The sequence below is a fragment of the Puma concolor genome, chromosome B2, assembly GCF_028749965.1.
Source record: "Puma concolor isolate L17-30 chromosome B2, mPumCon1.1.hap2, whole genome shotgun sequence".
NCBI lineage: Eukaryota > Metazoa > Chordata > Mammalia > Carnivora > Felidae > Puma > Puma concolor.
The window spans coordinates 112,925,678-112,948,030 of record NC_141671.1 but is presented as its reverse complement, the minus strand read 5'-3'; the positions used below and the strand labels follow the sequence as shown (position 1 = coordinate 112,948,030).

Below are 22,353 nucleotides of genomic sequence, written 5' to 3'. Positions count from 1 at the left end.
CAACGAGTGTGTTTATTGCTAAACTGGTGAAGTTTAGGGCCACTCTCTTGCCAGGGCCTCTCCCAGGACTCTCTGGGCAGCATTTTTTTCTTTAAAGTTTATTTATTTTGAGAGAAAGAGAGAGAGTGCGCTAGGGAGGGGCAGAAAGAGAGGGAGAGAGAAAATCCCAAGCTGGCTGCATGCCATCAGCATGAAGCCTGACCTGGGGCTTGAATCCACAAAGTGTGAGATCATGACCTGAGCCAAAACCAAGAGTCGGACACTTAACCAACTGAGCCACCCAGGTGCCCCTGCTTTTATGGTTTTAATTTATATTTTATTCATATATATATATATATAAATTTTTTTTTGTTTTTTGTTTTTTGTTTTTTGTTTTTTTTTGAGAGAGAGAGAGAGAGAGCATGAGCTGAGGAGGGACAGAAAGACAGAGAGAGACAGAGACTCCCAAGGAGGCTCCACCCCATCAGCATGGAGCACGATGCGGGGCTTGATTTCATGAATCACAAGATCCTAACCTGAGCTGAAATCAAGAGTTGCGCATTTAATCAACTGAGCCACCCAGCTGCCCCTGGACAGCAATTTTTAAAATTTTTTAAAAAATTTATTTATTTATTTTGAGAGAGAGAGAGAGAAAGTAGGGGATGGACAGAGACAGGGAGGAAGAGAATCTGCACTGACAGTGCAGAGCCCAATGTGGGGCCCAAACCCATGAACTGTGAGATTGTGACCTGAGCTGAAACCAAGAATCAGACACTTAACTGACTGGGCCACCCAGGCACCCTTGGACAGCAATTTTTAATTTGTGAATTTGTGTTATTTTGCTTTTGTTTAAAGAGCTCTCTACCTAAATCTTTTGATCCAACTTATTAGAGACTCAAATATTGGGAAATAGTGTCAAGATAATTATATAGGAGAAAAGCAAAATATGTCTCTTGCAGTAAATTAAAGGACAAATCCATTTCACTTTTTTCTTTACTATACAAATTCCAGGCAAAATACAAAAATTAGTGAATTCCAGAATCAAAATGTTTACTTATTGGATGATTTTGAAAATTATAAACCTTCTTGGAGGAAATTCATACTTATAAAGTAAAGCACTAACAACAAATAAATCTACTGAGTCAAACCTGTAGGGTTTGCTGAAATTATGCCTCATGGCTTTGAAATCTATCAGGTGTTGCTCATATCTTCCAATTCTTTGTAGTTGTCTTCATTACTATCCTCATTATGTCATTGGAATAGACAGATGCTTTAACTTAAAAAATATTATAAATGTAGATCCTTTATACATTTTGTATCTTACAGTTAAAATCCTATTAAAAGGAATAAATGTTACAAGGTAGAATTATTTTGGTTGTAAAATAATTTTTTACTACAAAAGTAACAACGCTTAATGACATTTAGAAAATAGAAAACAAAATAACCTATAATAAATTAAGTTAATAAATTTAAAGATATTCCCTTTCAGTCTTTTGCTCCTGACTTTTAGACCTCTTAGTTGTTTTCTTTTTTTTTTTTAATTTTTTTAAACATTTATTCATTTTTGAAAGGCAGAGAGAGACAGGTGCGAATGGGGGAGGGGCAGAGAGAGAGAGGGAGACACAGAAACAGAAGTAGGCTCCAGGCTCCGAGCTATCAGCATAGAGCCCGACGCGGGGTTCTAACTCACGGACCGCGAGATCATGACCTGAGCTGAAGTCGGCCTTTTAACCGACTGAGCCACCCAGGCGCCCCTGTTGGTTGTTTTCTGTATGAGCCTGTGCAAACCATTTACTGCCTGTAATGTAGGTTTCTTTTTTTTTTTTTTTTAATTTTTTTTTTCAACTTTTTTTTTTTTATATTTTTGGGACAGAGAGAGACAGAGCATGAACGGGGGAGGGGCAGAGAGAGAGGGAGACACAGAATCGGAAACAGGCTCCAGGCTCTGAGCCATCAGCCCAGAGCCCGATGCGGGGCTCGAACTCACGGACCGCGAGATTGTGACCTGGCTGAAGTCGGACGCTTAACCGACTGCGCCACCCAGGCGCCCCTGTAATGTAGGTTTCTTACTCTGGGCTGCTTTCCTCAAAAGACTACTGTGAAACCCCAGTGAGAAGATGCTTTAGTAAACATAGCCCAGACTAAACACCCAAAGTAGTCTTACGTGTTGGTTCTAAGTGGTCCCCCAAATTCTTTTTTTTTTTTTTTTTAGTTTATTTGTTTATTTTGAGAGAGAGTGGAGGGGGCAAAAAGAGGGAGAGGGAAAATCTCAAGCAGGCTCTGCACTGTCAGCATGGAGCCCACTTGGGGCTCAATTTCACCGAACCATGAACTGAAACCACTGAGCCACCCAGGTGCACCAGTCCCCCAAATTCTAATTCACTCAGGCAGGATTACTTTAAGGAGATGTGCACAGTCTCTGATTCAACTTGTGTGACCTAAGGTTTCTTTGAGTGGGTTTGGCTCCTGAATGAACTTTACACAAAACCAGGAGTCATCCTATTTGGAGCAATCCCCAGCTAACCCTACGTGTTTTTGGTAGCAAACACATGTTACAACCTAGATCCAGATTTAGATTCATGATCCAGGATTAGATGAAATCCACCACAGAGGAAGTCAGAATTCAAAGATGATTAAAATGTGCTATGCCTTTTCCCCGTGTAAAGGTGGCATACATTTGCTGAAAGGAGGGTGGGACTGTCATTACCCCTTGCTGTAATGGTACCTTTTAAACACAACTACTGTAAATGTGTATAATAAACTGGTATACAATTTCTTAGTAGTTAGGCAGAGATAATTTATAAAATATTACTTTCATTTTGGGCATAGATCTATTCATATTCTTCTAGAAGTGTTTGTGGTTTTCTCAGATATAACAATTTCAAACCTAAGATGAACTTATACTAAACTATACTGTACTTCTTAATTTGACTTCTTGTCTATGTTATGACATACTTTTTAATTCTTTTTTGGTTTTATGCTTATATCTGAGTTATTAAAAAACACTCATATGAAATAATATTTTCAGGTTATTCTCTTATTGCAGATTTGGATGGATTAATTTGTGCATAGATATCCACTCAATTTATAAATACATGGAATGCTTTCTCATATTCCCAGGAGTATTCTGAAGAATGATCATTTACTATGTCTTAACATGATTTTATTTATCTTATTTCAGCAACAGCTAAAAAAGATGAAAAGAAGGAAGGTATGTTTAATGCAAAAATTCCACTATGCCTTTTATGTAAACAATTTACCAAAATTCATAGTTGAGTTTTGACTACCATCTTGTCTGTATTTCCTTTGGATAACTGGAACTATATTATGTATACATTTCTCATGAATGTATTTTTGTACTTTACCTCATGTAAATGGGTGAACTACTTTTCAAAAAAATTTTTTTCATTTAAAAAATTTTATTTATTTAAAATTTTTTTTTCAATGTTCATTTATTTTTGAGACAGAGAGAGACAGAGCATGAGTGAGGGAAGAGCAGAGAGAGAGGGAGACACAGAACCCAAAGCAGGCTCCAGGCTCTGAGCTGTCAGCACAAAGCCTGAAGCAGGGCTCAAACCCACGAATCATGAGATCGTTACCTGAGCTGAAGTCAGACACTCAACTGACTGAGCCACCCAGGTGTCCCATGTTTATTTATTTATTTTGAGAGAGACAGAGACAGCATGAGTGTCAGAGTAGTGGAGAGAATCCCAAGCAGGCTCCTCATTGTCAGCACAGAGTCCAATGTGGGGCTTGAACTCACAAACCATGAGATCGTGACCTGAGCCGAAATCAAGAGTTGGTCACTTAACCGACTGAGTCACCCAGGTTGCCCCTCAAAAATAAATTTTAAATCTCATCTCTCTCAAGATAAAGGAGATAAAACATAACCTCTCAAAATCTCAGAACATTTACTCTATTAACCACTAATCTCTGACACTAACCAGCAACTAATGCTACTTTGGTCTATTAAGTTGCAAATAAGTTATAGTCCATCCCCTGCACACCACCTCCTTTTGTCAGAATGTCCTGAGATGGAGTAAAATATTCTTGCTGTCAAAGAAAACTTGCACCCAATAGAATTTAACAGGTAAGGAAGATTTTATTTAAGACTCTTGCAATAGGACTCAAGTCCATTGTAATAGGAGAAGTTGAACTCTCAACACCACTGAAACAAAAAGCCTAAGAATTTTAAAGCTCTGAGATTAGCTAGTGGAAAGGTACTGGAGGACACAGGGTGGTTGGGGCATGGGGTGCGAGTCATTGTGATTAGGCCATCTGTGTTACCAGTTGTTGCTTATTGAAGTTAGGCTCCTACCTTCCCATAAAGATTGGGAGACAGTGGCACTGTGTCCTTTGATGATTACATTTCAAAAGGATGCTTCATCAGTCCTGAGAAAGATACTTCTCGGTATAGACAATTTATATTTCAAAGGAACAGGGAAAGAATGTACAATTGCAAGTTTTCTAGGGGCACCTGGGTGACTCAGTCAAAGTGTCAACTTTGGCTCAGGTCATGATCTCATAGTTTGTGGGTTGGAGCCCCGCATCACGCTCTGTGTTGACAGCTCAGAGCCTGGAGCTTGCTTCAGTTTCTGTGTCTCCCTCTCTCTCTGCTCCTCCCTTCCTCATGCTCTGTCTCTCTCTTTCTCTCAAAAATAAATAAACATTAAAAAATTTTAAAAAATTACAATTGCAAGTTTTCTAAAAAATGTACTAATAAAAGGGAAATCGAGGGTCTATAACATGTCTAAAATTTAGTCAAGCTAAGAGAAATACTAAGGTCATCTCAGTCACAATGGTTTTATTTAGAGAGGTATTTCTTATGCACTCTGACAATACTTAGACAGGATCTAAATATCACCACTGTTTATTAATCCAGGCTTATTTTCTTAGTAAAAATAGTATGAAGATACAAACAATCATTGCCAACTTTTAAAATGACAGTTGTATCCAATTAATGTTATGTAATTTGAGAAAAATGCAAAGCAAGTGTTATATTTAATATTTAGTATCATCAGAATTTTGCATAATCATAGTTTGGGAGTCACATTCTGCTTCTATTAAACAAGAATCTAAGAGTTCATGGATATGAGACAGAAAAAATATTTTAGTTGGTCATTATTTGTTCAGAGAGAGAAAAACGATGGTATCATAATAAAGCCTAAAAAGACACATTAGTATGTTTGTTTTCAAGAGATTGAAATCAGTATTAATTACGCATGTACACATAGCAAATCTTTCAGTATATTCTGGAAATTATATCACTTACATGATCAACACTGTGATGAGGATACAGATATGTTACAAGAAAAAAAGAGGTAGTAAGTTTTTGATAAGACAGTAACTACTCAAAATGTTAACTACTTTGATAAAACACTACTCAAAAATGTTAATCTTTCTCCCACCATTCTTTCTTGGGAATAAAGAACAATTTACCATTTAAGTTAAGAAAAAGAATAATATGAACAGTTATTTTTCCATTTGTTAGCATTCAAACCAAAGTATTAAAAGACTTTTGGGTATATACAACAGTAGTCAAATTACTAACTGAACAACTTTAGGCTATATATGATTCTTTTTTCTCATTGCTATGGCTCCTGGATTTTTTTGTTCTATTTTCCCTGAATTTGCTGCCTCATTTTCTTTTTCTTTTTTTGAAAAATTGTTTGTAATCAGTATGCAATATTTGGAAGAGCTTGGAGAGCTTGGGTAGAGCTTTGCCATGGAGATTCAAGTGATCCAGTGTCCACCACCAACTATAAAATGTATAAATTACATACCCCTATTATTATTAGTAGTAGTATTATCATTATCATTATTATTATTATTATTATTATTATTGGTGTTGTTTTCAAAGAGTTTCATGGATTATCTTTTATCTCTTATTTGGAAAAGTTTTGTAATTGTGAATATTACGATGTTTAAGAAAAAAGACAGCTATCTAGAATAATTTTCATTGTTTCCAGTGTATAAATGGAGAACAGACTCAATGTCCAGCTATTCTAGCCAGCCATTTGATTTTGTTTCATGAGCTTCTATTTCCCTTTCTCCTGTTAAGCATGGCTGAGAGGTATATGGACATAAGTTTCTTGGCTCTTGTTTCTTATTTTCTATAATCTCAATAAGATTATTGCAATCTTTTCCTAGAGGCAGGAAGCACACGTTTATCCAAATGAGACATAGTTAGTACAAATAACCAGATACAATTTGGATTTTCAACATTTTCCTTATACAAAGTTTATTTCTACTCACATGCAAACTTTTGGGGTATAATTCAAAGATATTAATGGTTGACAGCTTTCCTAGAGAAGAAGAGAATGAGGAGGGCTTTAAGAATTAATTAGAATGTTCTGTGAAGTTCTTTTGTTAGTGAATTATAAAATGCAGAAACAAAAGTGCATACTAATGATCTGTGCACCGGGGGGCAAAGGGTTTCTTGCATAGTAAACTCTGAAGATTTGTTTTTCATTTTAAGATCTTATCCCCCTATGTCCCATCAAGTCTCTTTTAGAAACCTTAAGAAGAGAGACCCTTGGCTGCACTGAGCTTTGCCCATCACTTTTACTGTTCTTTGGACTTTGGGCATCAGAGCAACCATATCTTAGCTTAAGTGGAGTGACATTTTTGAATATTCAACTGGGGTCCTTTTGCAAGCCCTTTTCTACTGAAATTTCCCTTGTATGCCACTCTTTCTCCCCTTACAGACATTTTACTTGTTATCTGTTAACACATATTCTTTCTTATTTTCCATTAGTTCTCAAAGTCAAGTTCCATTAAATTGCATTTTTCACTATAAAATGTGCTTATTCTCTATTTCTTCTTATGTCATTGCCCCACTCTCCTTGTAGACGAGGAGACTCAAATTCTGGGGTAAGCTTCAATCACTGTTACTCCTTTGCCCCTGGCATTTTGTCTTCTAGAATTTTTAATTTGGTTGAACTCTCTTTGGTTTAATCTTGTCTAAAATAATTAGAATGGCTGATCTTCATTCACAGCTTCCAGCCCTCTAGCTTTCACCTCACATTGCCGCTTGTGATCTCACATTAGTTTTTCTAACTTCTCATGTTGACCAGGGTAATCATCTCTGAAGTCACAGGTCCTCAAAATGTGGTCAAGGACTCTTGGGGGTCCCGGAGACCCTCTCAGTGGTTCCTCAAGGTCAAAACTATTTTTGTAAAAACATGAAGTCATCGTGTGCCTTGTTCATTCTCATCCTCCCATGAGTATGCACTGGCATTTTCCAGAGGCTACATAATTTGCGATTCTGCAACAGATTGAATACTTAAGCAGATATGCAAATCCAACCATCTTCTCATTAAGCTAGACATTAATAAGATTCACAAAAATGTAGAACAAAGTCACTCATCTCACCATTTTTTTGTATTGGAAAATATATTTGTCATAAAAATATTTATGTTAACATGTAACATGTTTATTCTTGTTTTTTAATTTTTTAACGTTTAATTATTATTATTAGAGAGAGACAGAGCATGAGCCTGGGAGGGGCAGAAAGAGGGGGATACACAGAAACCGAAGCAAGCTCCAGGCTCGGAGATCATGACCTGAGCCAAAGTCGGATGCTTAACCAACTGAGCCACCCAGGCGCCCCTATTCTTTTTTTTTTTTTTTAATTTTTTGTTCTTTAACATTTATTTATTATTGAGAGACAGAGAGACACAGAACATGAGCAGAGGAGGGTCAGAGAGAGAGGGAGACACAGAATCTGAAGCAGGCTCTAGGCTCCGAGCTGCCAGCACAGAGCCTGACGTGGGGCTCGAACCCACGAACGGTGAGATCATGACCTGAGCCGAAGTCGGCTGCCCAACAGACTGAGCCACCCAGGCACCCCAACCCCTATTCTTTTTTAATAAGCACATAAGCAAATAAATTTTTTAAATTTTTCTCAATTTTAATATTTTTAGGTTTATTTATTTATTTTGAGAGAAAGAGAGAGAGACAGAGACAGAGAGAGTCCCAAGTAGGCACCAGACTGTCAATGAAGAGCCTAAAGCAGGGCTTGAACCCACCAACGAGGAGATCATGACCTGAGCCTAAATCCAGAGCCAGATACTTCACCCACTGAGCCATTCAGGTGCCCTTCAACCTTAATTTTTAAAATTATAAGTATCAATGGATAGAAACTGCATAAATAAAAGCTGTTTGGGATCTTTTAAAATTGTGAAGAAGTTAAAAGATTTCTGAGATGAAAAGTTTGAGAATCTCTAACCTAAGTAATAATCCTGCCTATAACATTTTCTCTAATACTTTCCTCCAAAATATTCAATTGGCTTCATAAAATTTTTCCTGTTTTTACCTACTTAAAATATTCAGTAGTTTCACCTCAACCACAAAATATAGTCTACATGTCTTAACCTATAATCCAAGTCCTTATGGTCTGTTTTCTGACCTCCTGTCATGCACACAGCTAGGCAAAGTCAAAGCCAAGGCCTAAATAATTCCACCAGTAAAGATACAATGAGCCCTCTTGAGATAGAGACAATTCATTACTTTCATGGTCAGCAAAAGTAACAGTATCTGAAGGTGTCAGCACGTCATGGTTCTTGTCGTACACAACAAAAAATGATGACACCCCCCAAAAGAGGCCAGAGAATGCAACACAAGTTAAGAACATTTCAGTGGTGAGGAGCCAATGCTAGACCACATACACTCACATGGTTTATGGTGTGCAATTCTATTCTCAAGGGTTCTAGGCAGGAGAACTCAGGAGGCAATAAGAGGCTGCCTATGACAGCCTCCCATCCTATTATGTTCCAGAAAGATCATGAGGCATTCCACAGAGACTCACATTAGCTATGGTTTAAAACTTGGCCTGTATGGCTTATATGGATATGTGCACAACCATCATGGTACCGTGGTGGAATCTTTTCCCTATACTTCTATCCACTTTCTTTCTTTATGTATTACATATTTCTATACCAAGTCATTCTCAACTTTTAACATAGAACTTGCTATCTTGCCTTTGTTCCTGCTGTCATCATAGTAGACTTTATCCTTTCCTTTTCCTTCAACGTTTTATTCAATGATTTTAGGGATCAGGAAAAATTCTACTTCCTCTAAGACATCTGTCTGACCCTCTCAATTAAATATAGTTTCTTTTTTCATTTATAATCTTCCATCAGAATTTATTTATACCTCCCTACCATTGCTTATTTCTTTCCACCTAGTACTTCATATTACTAGTTTCCAAATTCCGTCTATTCTAATTGACTTTAAAACTTCTGAGTAAAGACACCATGTCTAAGTCAGTTTTATCTTCTATTGGGACTAACACATTTCCTCAGTTATCACATTGCTTAATAAATATTTATTCTGTGAATGAATCAATAGTATCTAGGACTCTTAAGATCAATATGAGAGCCGCAAGAAATATGAGTAGGTATTCATCCCAGGGAAGGAAGAATTTTTTTTTACTTATAATTGGAAGTTATATTCCAGGGAGATTTTTAGGTCTGAGAAATCATAGCCAAAAACTGACAATTTCATCGTAGGTACATTTTGATCACTAACTGCTACTTGGGTTGCACTAACACATCTAGGTGGATCCCATTCATTTAAACTTAGCTTCACTTATGAATTCTTAGGGGCTGGAAAGTCTTTGAGTTCTCCAACACAGTTTATCTTCTGAAGGACATAGTTTCATTGAGAATGGGCTGGATTACATTTCTCATTTATTATAGCTAGAACAAGAGCGAGGAGAGCTGAATGCATGTGAGAATTATAGGTTCTAGGGCTTCAGAATTGAGATCTGAAGGGAGATTATATTGAAAAACAAAGCAAAATATAAAATATCTGTTATTGTAACTGAGTAAAGGTGTCAATGGGGCAAGTTATACAAAGAAAATGGAATACTTCATCATCTGCATTATTAGACTATGTAGAATTAATTTTTCCCTTCAATGAAACTGATATACCATTTTTCTCTGGCATCACCTAGGAATATAGTGGACCATACCAGATACAGTAGTCCCCCTTTCGCCGTGGCTTCATTTTGGCAGTTTCAATCCCCTGAGGTCAACCACCACCTAGAAGCAAATGAACCTCCTTCTGACACATGGCTAGAAGTTCAATAGTAGTCTAACGTCAATCATAATGCCTATGTCATTCACCTCACTTTATCTCATCACACAGGCATTTTATCATTTCACATTGTCACAAGAAGAGTGACTACAGTACAGTAAGATATTTTAAGAGAGACCATATTCACATGACTTTTATTACAGTATACTGTTATAATTTGTCTATTTTATTATTATTATTACTAATCTCTTGCTGTGCCTAATTTATAAATTAAACTTTATCATAGGTATGCATGTAGAGGAAAAAAACATAGGATATACAGGGTTTGGTACTATCTGCAGTTTCAGGTATCCACTGGGAGTCTGGAATGTACCCTGCCACCCCGCCCCAGATGAGGGACACTACTGTGCATCGCTAGCAATGAGTGAATGATGAATTAAACAGATTGCTAACACATCACTTCTTTTAAATCACAGCTGCTGTGAGTCTTGATGTTCTTAATAAAAGACTGTTGTTCAGATTATTGGGCATATGGTCTTTAGGGAAGTATATTCACTTAGTAAGCCTTTATCATATTTTTAAGCTGTTTCAGCAGAATGCTCAGAGGGTATAATGAAGCCTAATAGCCTGAGTATTAATGGCTAGTACTAATAGCTTTTCAGGGTCAGTATGTGATCTTTCAGTTCCAAGCATTATGTTTTTGGTTGCTCAGGTATTTTACTTGTAGAAGTCTCCTGCTGTGTTGACTCCTAACCCCCAAACATGATTCTAAAATGGTACTTTAAGTTAATTTCACTATAGCTCCCAGTTTATAGAACAAATGTAGTGAACTTTTGAAAGATTTACCTGATTAGATTGTGGCTTATAATTTTGTTACATTTCTTCTTCATGAAACACTTTACTTTATCTGAATAAATTCTATGCTGATCTGATCCTGGACTTCAAATGATTTGTTTACTCTTTCATTTCAGTACAATTGATATATAATACATTATATTACCAATTCCTATTATGAGGGTGAAAGAATGCAGGTTAAAACAGCAGACATTTCACAGCTAAATATTGTATTTAGCTTTCCACACCTCCCCCATGCCAGCATCTAGTCAAAGAATAGGGGTGGGGTGGAAATAATCTTCTCATCTGCCACATTTCATCCTCTGTCTGTCCCACCGATCTTCCCAAACTTGATTTTCAATTGTATTCTTTTTTCAAAAGTTTTAAAAAGTTTTTATTTTATTTTTGAGAGAGAGAAAGAGAGCACTTGGGGGAGGGGCAGAGAGAGAGGGAGACACAGAATCTGAAGCAGACTCCAGGCTCTGAGCTGTCAGCACAGAGCCCAACTCAGGGCTCGAACCCACGAACCATGAGATCATGAAGAGCCAAAGTTGGACACCCAATGGACTGAGCCACCCAGGCGTCCTGTAAAGCACATTTTAGATAATAAATTTAGCGTACTCAATTACAGTTCCAGATGAGAAACTAAATATCAAGAAACTATTTTTTGAGGGGGTGGGAAGGATATTAAGAAAAATCTAGTCTAATATTCTTTATACTGTGCCATGCTGGGCATACTAATGCTTAATAGATGTTTACTTATAAGTAAATGCTTTATTCCAAGGACTTATTATTTTTCATAAGGTTTGTTTGTACATGAAACATACTCTTATTACAGAAAAATGAGAAACAGGTTGCAAAAATATCATTTTAATGACTGTATTTTTCTATTATGTGGATATCCTATGAATTCTTTAAGAGTTCCACTACTGTTCAGAGGGTACTGTTTAATATTCCCACTATTTAGAAATATAAAACAATTTCATGGAAAAGTCTCTTTCTATGTATATTTTTATGATAATTTTCCATTTTTCTCTTTGGATTTCTAGTAGTGGACTTACTGTATCAAAACCATGCTCATTTTTATGACTTTCTAGGTTATTTCTCCAGTTGCCTTCCTAAAATGTGTTTCTAGCTTATACTTCTATGAAAGTGAGTTTTTACTTTTACAACACTATTACTGTCATTGGTTATCATTTTTTCTTAAAACAACTCAGTTGACCATGTAACTGCTTTTTGTGGATAAACTCCTATTCATTGTCATCTTTAAACATTTTAGCTCCATTACTTCATTGTGGAAGTAAAATCATGGACCCAACTACATTCCTATATGGCCCACAAATCCAATAGCTTACATATTATTAGTGAATGTCTACTGTTCTCAGTTCTAAAGCATATAATTATCAGCCCGAAAACAGTTTGTCTACCTTTTCCAATGATCAATTTATAGTTCCTTATTATAATTGTAATTTCAGTAATATCCAGAAAATTTCAAAGTTAATTTACAGAAGAGGTAAAGAAAAAAAAACATGGAAAAAAATAAATATTTCTAAGCAGAAACTTCAGATGCCTCTATACTAAAGTAAAATGGGATCAACACCTCTCGTTTTATTTTCAAGTGATAGGAACAGAAAGTTGCATGGTCTAAATACTAAAAAATAGTAAAATTTTTCATAATTAAACTGAACATACAAAAGACAAATAAAACAGATGCCTGTTGACTATTGAATACACATTAATTATTACTTTATGGCAGCTACGAAGAATGATGATGTGTTCATCAGTAACCTATGTGACAACCTCAACCTGTTTTGTTTCACAGCAATAATTGAATATTTGTATTGTAAATATATTGACTGCTCAAAGAGTGTAAAGCAGGTCATCTGGGTGGCTCCAGACTGAACAATTGAAACTTCAGACTAAATTCATGGGCTTTAGCCCATCTTTATGGGAACAGACCATATATTTTCTCAGTTTGACTTTCTATGAAAGAGTTACCAGCTTTGATAGGCACAATGTAATCTCTGTGCAAATCATATATGGATATTTTTTATCTCTTTTCTTTTTTGTAATCTTTATGTTTCAGAAAATTTCTTATGTACTACCTCACTCTAATACTCATCTACTCAAAAACAGAGTAATTTCTCTTTAAGCCTCATATTCTAGAAATATATCATGCCATCAGTGCATTTTATTGAAGATTACTTCAGAGTGTTTGGCATTTTACTGTAAACTAATAAATTGTTGATTTATCATATCTGCTTTATCAATAATTTATCTTTGTGTTTTCAGATTCTAAGAAAACAAAAACAACTATAGAAGGTATTGGAAATATTTTCTTTCTCTGTCTTATATTTGATAAATCCCCAAATTGCATTTATCCTTCAAGGACTATTGTAGAAGAAAAAAACTACATATAGGATAAGGAGAGAAGGGGAGAGAGAGAAAAAGATTGAGAATGAAAGTCAAATCTTTTCTGACAATATTGCTATTAGAAATATTTAACAAAATAAAAAATAAATATTGCCTATGTTTACCTTTCACAATAATTGTTTTCAAAGAAATGTTTTCTTGACAAGAAATTGTATAATGTTCAGTATCAAGCATTTATTTTACCAGAAAGCATAGGGGCGCCTGGGTGGCGCAGTCGGTTAAGCTTCCGACTTCAGCCAGGTCACGATCTTGCGGTCCGGGAGTTCGAGCCCCGCGTCAGGCTCTGGGCTGATGGCTCGGAGCCTGGAGCCTGTTTCCGATTCTGTGTCTCCCTCTCTCTCTGCCCCTCCCCCATTCATGCTCCATCTCTCTCTGTCCCAAAAATAAATAAACGTTGAAAAAAAAAATTTAAAAAAAAAAAAAAAAAGAAAAAAAAGAAAGCATAAATTCACTTAATCTTGGAAACACCAGCATCAATTAGGAACTGAATCATTACTTTAAGTCTTGAATAGAATCATAACTCATCTGGCAAGTATACCTGTTTCTTTTGTATTTGTTCATATGGGTTTACGTGTTCACCTGTGTTTAAGAAGTCTACAAGGTATAAATCACTGAAAATGATTAAACAGTGCAATTCTAAGTCAATTTATTGTCACACAATGTTTTGCACGCAAATTATGGAAACACCTACAGTAATTGCCAGTAATTCAGAGCAACACTGAAATTTAAAGAAAGAGAATGGGAAAGGGGCTGGAAAAATTATAGTCTAGTCCATATGTTCGGAGAGCAGTTTTATCTTTAAAAGTTTTAAGAGCAATTGTTTTGTTTTGTTTTTTATTTCTTCCAACAGAACAACCCAAGGGAAAAAGTAAGGAAATACATGCAAAGTATATTTGTGTATATGTTTTTTCTCTTTACTATCATTATTGGCCTGCTGATAGACTTGCAGTTTTGAATCTCTTTTTTTGTTTTATGCATGTGAACTCTGTTGGTTGTTTTTCTGTCGGTATGAAAAAGTACACAACCTGAGGGTCAGAGGGACTGAAAACCATGGCAATCATTCTCAAAGTCCATTGCCAAATTCATACAATCATCTAATAATATTATCCACAGCCACATAACTAAAAATACAACTTCATTCCATTAACCAAAACTGTGAGTGTAAATATAATTCCTGTAACCTGGTAAATTCTCAGTCCTTAAAAAAGACCAAATAGAATTTATTTTTCAGGCTGGTTTCATAACCTCTTTCTCATTATCTTTCTTCTTGCAATCCATAAATATTTTGGTATGTTCATATTATATATATATGACATTTTGTTCTTAACATGATTTACCCTTATAAGCACCTGAGCTCCGTGTAATAGCATTGCTTGAAATCCATCCCTTAGGCAGCATCTACTGCTGCTTTAACACTGTGTTAAAGCTGTTTGCTAACAGTAAAGCCAGATACCTTGAGGTTGTATCTTTTGCAAATATACGCTCTCCTCTGAAGAAATGCTGATATATTGAACAAATGGAAACAAAAAGCCCCAACTTAACCCTACTCGATCAGCTATTAAAAATCATCACATTCCCAGAATGTAGAGCTTTTCAGGATCCCAGTGATATTAAAAAACATCTGTTTTAAAATACATACCATTTTTGAAAATTTTATGTATGTTTTGGTACTGTAAAAGGTTAGGATGCTGAGGCATTCTGTGTCATAAAAATGCTCTAAATGCACTGTGGGATGAATCATGAAATTATAGTGCGACTCAGCCAGGGGGAGCAATCTATCTATAGAGAAGTATGTGTTCCTTCAGTTTCAGATTTATGTGAGCGCACTGCTGCTGATGAGCACGAGCACACGGAAACAGAAACACTGTATAAACCATTGCACCAGCAGAAAAATGAAGGACAACCAGAGATTTGAAAAATGATATTAAATTATATATATACACACACACACACACACACACACACACACACACACATATATATACACACATATATAACCCTAAGGCCCTCGGTTTATTGCAGTCTATATAATTTAAAAGATCCTGCAGACACACTGTGTCTCCTTGACAATCTCGGGAGCATTGGTAGATTTAATTTAAGAAAAAAATGCCTTCCTAGGCATTCATTTACATCCCAACTGCTTCCTTCCTTGAGAAATTCAGTGGATTGTGACTTGGGCAGTAATAAGAAAAAGAAAACAAATTTTCCTCTAAACAACTATTAATTATTTCTAAATTAACTTATTTATTCTGGTTTATCATCTAGACTTGGCTTTTATTGTTGTTAATGTTGTATCTTTTAATTTGTTTGATTTCATTTTTTTTGTCTTTAAGATTGTTTTATTCAATTACACATCTCTAACCCTATATTCTTATTTTGCTTTTACTTTTCTAGTTGTCACAATTAAGAAGTTTTTTCTTTAGTTAAAAAAAAAATCATGATAGGGAAACAGTGAAGAGTACATGGAGCCTTCCTATACATAGTTTTGAAAATTCTCATGATCTATAATTTTTTCAAAATAAAAAGTAAAAAAAATCAATCATAGATTTGATTTGGCAGTTTTATAAATTTATATTTATTAAACATAATTCAATAATTACATCCTGAATTATCCCATATAAGTGCTCTCAACAGCATTTTTCCTCATGTTCCAAATTAGCACAGGTATTTTTTGCTTGTATGAGGCTTTCTGATGTTGATTGGAAAGCCCCCTTGTTTTACTTTGAAATTTCACGTATCGCCAGGATTGAATTTTGATGCATACCCAGATTACTCCCACTATGTTTTTGATGGTCATCACTTTGCAAATTTCTTAGAAATGTTACATGATTGGTGCTTCGGTCCCACAGTAAATTAAGCAACATATTTAATTACTCCATGTTTTTCAAACAACTTTTGGGAATGTTCTTACTGTCTTTAATTTTAGCTAAATCAGTGTCTGCTTTCTGACTTGTAACACTTGGTCAAGTCATTTGTTTTATTTGTTTTACTGCCTGGATGCAACCTTGTGAGTGGTAAACTGCTCTTTATACTTAACATGACTACACTCTTGATAAACAAATTATACACTTGAGAAGCTCATGAGATCACCAGAGAGATTTGATGGCACTCTGTTTCTGAAATACAGTTCTTAGAATTCTTTCAACGTAAACATCTACCAGTCTCCAAAATGTATTCATTGAATGAAACTTAAGAAATCTTCACATACCTTCTCTTTAAAAAATCCGATAATAATATACCTATGTTAAAACATTTCTTGAAAATCTACTTTTAAATTAATTTGACAAGCTTGTCAAGGGGAAAAAAAGGATTGCAGATAATAACACTCCATATAAAATTAGTACTTGCACTTTATATAAAATTAATGCTTATTATAATAGAAATGCCATCTTACTCTTGAGGCCAGAATAACACTTTGCCTCACACAATATTGACAAGAGTGGATTCTTAAAAAGAAACACTATCTAAAAAGGACCCTATATGGAGCGTTTGTCCTAAAAACAAGGGGAGTGTGTTTTGCTTTCCACTGAAAATTCAGTCTATTTTGGTGTTCTCAGCAAAGTCTTTGACTTAACTAAACAAATACCTTTTCAATATAAGAAGATTTCACCTTCGAAGAGGAAGTCCATATGGAATCTGTCCATCTTTATCTGAAAATTATTTTAAAACAGCTGCAATAATTATCCTTTGTGCTTTTTTATCCCAAATTTATTTGATGTTGATCTAATACAATAGGAAATTAATTATTTTCCATCCTTTATGGACCCTATTTAATTTTCTTTGCTTTATTAATCATGAAGAATTGCTCTTATATAGAATATTTTTATGCTGTTCGGTGCAGGAACTCAGTGAGGGAAAGAGAGGAAAGATTTAAATATACAGTCTTAGTCTTTTCATAGCAATTATCAGTTGTTGAGCCCAGCATTAGCACATACATGTTTCTTTGTGTTAAAGCAATTAAATTATGACATATAAAATTGGAATGATAATAATGATGGTAATAATAATAACAATGATAATATTGTTCCTTTCAGAACAGGAAAAGAAAGAAAAACATGTGGAACCAGGTAACTGTTTTTAAATTCCTCTATCTTACTTTCATATTGTTACTTAATTTGCAATTGAATACTGAATTGCCATAGAATGGCTTGGAATTTTGACTTTTTTTTTTCTTTTCTTTGATACAGCAAAGTCATCAAAGAAGGAACATTCAGGTGAGTTAGTCTGATGTTGCTGGGTTCTTTCTACCCTATATGCAATGTTTATTAATGTTGCAGCCTTATGACAAGAAAGGGTAGGAAATCCTTCCATCCCATAGTCTTTGCAAGTTCTTGACACAGAGTTAGCACCAATGAAGTTTTTGAAAATTAAAGCCAAATAATTTGTTACACTCTTGCTACCCAATATATGTCTGTGAGCCAGCAACACCAGGTTGTTAGAAATGCAGTATCTCCAGCTCCTTCCTGGACTGACTGAATCAGTAGCTTCCTAAGTTCCCCAGTGAATTTTTCAGAGCAGTGTTTAGTGTAAAAAACAACAACAACAAAAAACAAAAAACAAAAAAACCCAATACAAAACAAAAGAAAAACCACTTTCTATAAGTGCATCCAATATTGCTTTACCTGTAAAATACGGAATATTCAATTCCAGCAATTACTCTCTCCCTATTCAAAATGTTACTTAATGACATTTCTTGAGTACTCAGGGGAGCTGCAATAAAAGTAGAGGTAGATTTTGCCCTCAATATATTTACATTCTAATGGGGGAAAATTGAATTGAGAATCAGACAATCAGTAAAACACATATACAAACAATTCTAAAAATGCAGTAAATATGAATACCAATGGTTTTCTTAAAGGTTTCTAGCATTTAGCCTGCCAATTAGTTATTTCAAAGGAAAATAAATGCAAGTTTCTAAACTTATTTTATTGACTTAATTTTAAAATATTACCTTTTGTTTTTGCCTTCAAATTTCTACTCAAGGAACTTCATTGAGTTTTCGTGTGTGTGTGTGTGTGTGTGTGTGGCCATAGATTCATATAATGTCCATTATTTTCTCCTCCCATTTTATTGTATTTGAATGGAAATTGCATGTATTCAGTGCTATATAAATACCCATACAAATATGGCTCAACTATTTACTACCCTCCAACACAGACCACAGAAAACCCAGGTTCAAAGCTGTACTTCTTATTCTTCTAAGTTTGTAAAACTTCCTCAGACAACCCAAATCCATTTAGTTCTTCCTCCAACTAGTTTCCATAGCATCATCCTCTTTCCTTTATAATAGCACTTAATATATGGTCAGAAATTAGAGTGCTTATTTTAATGCCAGGCACACAGTAAGCACTTGATAATGGTTTATTGCATGAAATGAGCAACACCAAATAGAATAATCACATTAAAAAATTAAATGGGAATGAGCTTTAAATAATTTCCAAGATGAAATGATCACATACTTCACCATTTCACATTAATGTTGATATTACTTATCCTTTGGGAAGGAATTGTTTTGTTTACCTTACAGAGAACAGAGTATTAACATTTCCACAAGTAGGCCATAACACATATTCTTATTTATGCACATATGCAGAAAACTAAAATAAAGTATATATCATGTAAATATATAAAATATAAACCTGGAGAAACAGAGAATGACTATGGGTGTAATGAGTTTCAAGAGTTTTAATAGCTAACCATTATTGTCTAATATTAAACTTGACAAAATACAGTAACTTAAATTGCTTAAAATCATTATCTGTTCATTTCAGGGTATGATTACAGTGTAGCAGCTTTGCAGTAATTAGCTGTATTTTAAAAATTGAAACCATTGGATAATTTATCAATTCACTATGTTCTTTTCATATCACTTGAAGTAAAATGCATTGACTTGTATGTAAAAACAATCAGATTCTTAGCTAATTTAAAATGCAAAACAAAATGAATAAGTTGTGAGTGAACATTCTGTGTTGGGAGAAGATATATAAGTATAAAAAATATCTATGTTCATGGCATCTATTTATAATATATAAAAGAAAATGGAACAGTGTGGAATTTTCTCCTTCGCAGACCTGTATTTCCTTAGTTTCCAAGGTTATAGTCTTTTAAAAAATTTAAATAACCTTAAAACTATGTTAGAGACAGTGGACTTGTAATTAATTTAGATTTTATTATTTCTTGTCTTTAACAGCTCCAAGTGAAAAGCAAATAAAAGCAAGTATGTTGAATAAAACTTAAAATAACAGAAAGAGCATACTTCACCAGCTTACTAATTTAAGTTTTCTGCTTATAGACAATGCTAATGCTAATTTTTGAAGCTGGCTTACCAAATGTTTCTTGATTTTAATATTTGTTGTGCTGAAATAATATACATAATTATTCAAACTTCCCTTTTCTGTGAATTTATTCTTCTTAAAATTTATTTTCATTTGTAAATGTTAATTTCTCCAGATCATAACTCCTTTTTGAGTGGTTCATAATTTTTGTTTCTTATTTTGCAGAATAAGTGATCTCTTCAGTTTCTTAAACACATCAGACTTAATTTTCCTAACAATTAATCACTTGATCAAACCAACAGGCAACATAATTTGTCTACCAGTGAAAGACATTGTGTCTTGAATGAAATGAAGCCTCCAACAACTTTATTGCTCTTATAAAATCATAATTTCCTTTTAGGGTTTATATCTTCAGATTATGAATATTAACAGATAACTATAATATACCATGACATTTGCATCAATAGTAGCTTTCACTCCATGCTTAGGGACAAATGCTGGTGTCTTTGATGGTTTTTCTCAATTGTATGAAGTACTTAACAGATTGTCATTAATGAAAGTTATTTTAGGCATAAGGACATATATTTGATTTCAGAAAAAAATATACTTTAACTTCTCTAAGACTGATATACAGGACTTACTGTAAAACTTAAGTTTTTTGCATGATATAAATATAATTATATTTTTCATTTGGTTTGGAGCTGCATAGGTATGGTATTAATATATAAAACAAATGCATGTTTTATTTAGTGCCAGGATTTTGAGATAAAGTATTTCATTGGTGGATATATCAGAGAAAAATTAGAAATATAATGGAGAGTAACTTGGTGGGCATGTCTTTTAAAAAATTACAGTTGGAAGTGTTTATATAGACATTACAGACTTTGATTGAGAGGTGTAACATGAACCTAAAATTCTATTTATATTTTCATGAAAATTTTTAGTTGAATGTAAAGCTGATTGGAACTCTGTATTATGGAATCTTCAGCATGCTAATACTTAGTCTGTAGAAATGCATAATCAAGAAAATATGTAAGACAAAACTGATAATTTTGCAGCACTGGTAGAGAATGTTAGATTGAAGACTGCTAAAAATGAACATTTTCTTCCCAGAAAAATGTGACATATAGATAAAAATGTTGATTTGCAATAAAACAGCCCTGTTAAGTTCTGCTATCTATGAGGCACACTATCCAATCAAGTTTTGAAGAGATCAGCATCTTTTGCAGGAAATTAGCAAATTAAGTTGCTAAATCATCTTAGACCCAATATAAAAGTTTCAAAAGAATTAATACTCAACTCTTCATACAGTTGAAAAATTTAGACTTGACATGGGCATTATTGCTCAATACAAAAATTAATTACAGATAATTCATAAATTGCTTAAATTCTCTACTAACAGTGTGACCATCCATTTATTCAACTAAGAGTTGCTTTTCGGTCTTGAAACCATACAACAGAAGAATTTTTACACATCTGCTATGCACAGTAGGCCATTACTTTATTGTAGGCAATAACTTTATTGCCTAAGGTAAAGATTGCTCTTCATTACAAATACTCTTGAAAATTCCTCATATAATGTGGTGCACATAGTTTTTTGTATATAACCTAAACATTTGGGATATGATTTATGGTATCCTAAGTTATCAGAGCAAATGAGAGTGAGATGTATAGTTTAATTAACATAAATTTAATATTTATGTGATACAATTGCTTGGTGTTAAATTAAAAAGGAGAGGTGAGATTGACAGGGTTAGTGCAAGTCTATCGAAAAATAAAAGGTAGTTGGTCATTAACACTTTATTCCAGGAAATAACTAGAATGTTGGTTGAATTTGTGGTGTGGAACTATTTGTTCTAGGTGCTGGAGGAAATCAAAATCACTGTAGGAAAAATACTGGAGGACACAAACAAACTCGGGAGCTCTCTTAGTTCATGGTGGAGGTCGTCATTATACCATGAACTTGAAGGAAACAAAATATTTCAAATTCTAGAAGGTAGTACTATGGAGGGGCACTTAATACCTCTCTATATAAAGTTATGTGTCAGGGGTTATGTGGGTAGAAGAAGACTGTCTTGGACTTAGCAGGCATGCCAAACTTAGATTTACAATTTTTGCAAGTCAACACAAATTCTTTTATCATAGGACATACAAAAATGCTTCAACACACCCAATTCCCTTCTCTGCAGTCCATTATAGCTGCTTTCCCACACGCTGGATAGCAACATAGGAGTTGACAATATGATTAGCCATTTCCAAACAGGAAAAGATCCAAATAAGTAGATTTTTAAGCCCTAGGTCATTTCAGGTCTTTAATGTTCTCCGTGGTGAATCTTCAAGAGCAAATGCAGTACACAATGCTTAGCAACTATATTTGACCACATCATATCCTTTTTTTTTCCCTCCAAGAACACTTCAGTGACCAATGTGCCTCAAGACCTTGGAAACACATCTATATATTACTTCCTTCTTCTTATCAAGGACCACAGGGCTCTGATCATGTATTCTTCCAGCCTCTGGTCAATCTGAATTTTGAGCAAAAAAGTCTCCAAAGTCCAGTCATTTTTAATTTTTTTAAATAATTTTAATTGAAATGTCAATAGTCATGCATTTTTCTTCCTTTGATCTTAGCACTGCATTTGACTTGTGTGTGCTCAGCCACCAAGCCTAACTGTCTTTATTACCTTAACTACACTTCAATACCTAAATGTGTGAGTCAGATGATTATCGCTTGATCTACTAATACATGTCAAGATTCTTCAGGAGAAACCAATACACAGAATTTAAAAGT

General features: G+C 34.5%; 1 protein-coding gene across 28 annotated transcripts in view; it reads left to right on the top strand.

Moving 5' to 3' along the window:
- TRDN (triadin) overlaps nucleotides 1-22,353 on the top strand; it is a 400,175-nt gene that overhangs the window by 240,792 nt on the left and 137,030 nt on the right. For 27 of the 28 annotated variants that reach the window (XM_086707737.1, XM_086707736.1, XM_086707734.1 and 24 more), the window contains 6 exons: nucleotides 3,161-3,190; nucleotides 13,147-13,176; nucleotides 14,138-14,155; nucleotides 17,322-17,354; nucleotides 17,475-17,501; nucleotides 19,478-19,504. In XM_086707737.1, coding sequence (XP_086563863.1) covers nucleotides 3,161-3,190; nucleotides 13,147-13,176; nucleotides 14,138-14,155; nucleotides 17,322-17,354; nucleotides 17,475-17,501; nucleotides 19,478-19,504 — 165 coding nt within the window. The remainder of the gene's footprint in view (nucleotides 1-3,160; nucleotides 3,191-13,146; nucleotides 13,177-14,137; nucleotides 14,156-17,321; nucleotides 17,355-17,474; nucleotides 17,502-19,477; nucleotides 19,505-22,353) is intronic. The other variant, XM_086707723.1, reaches the window with a different exon arrangement.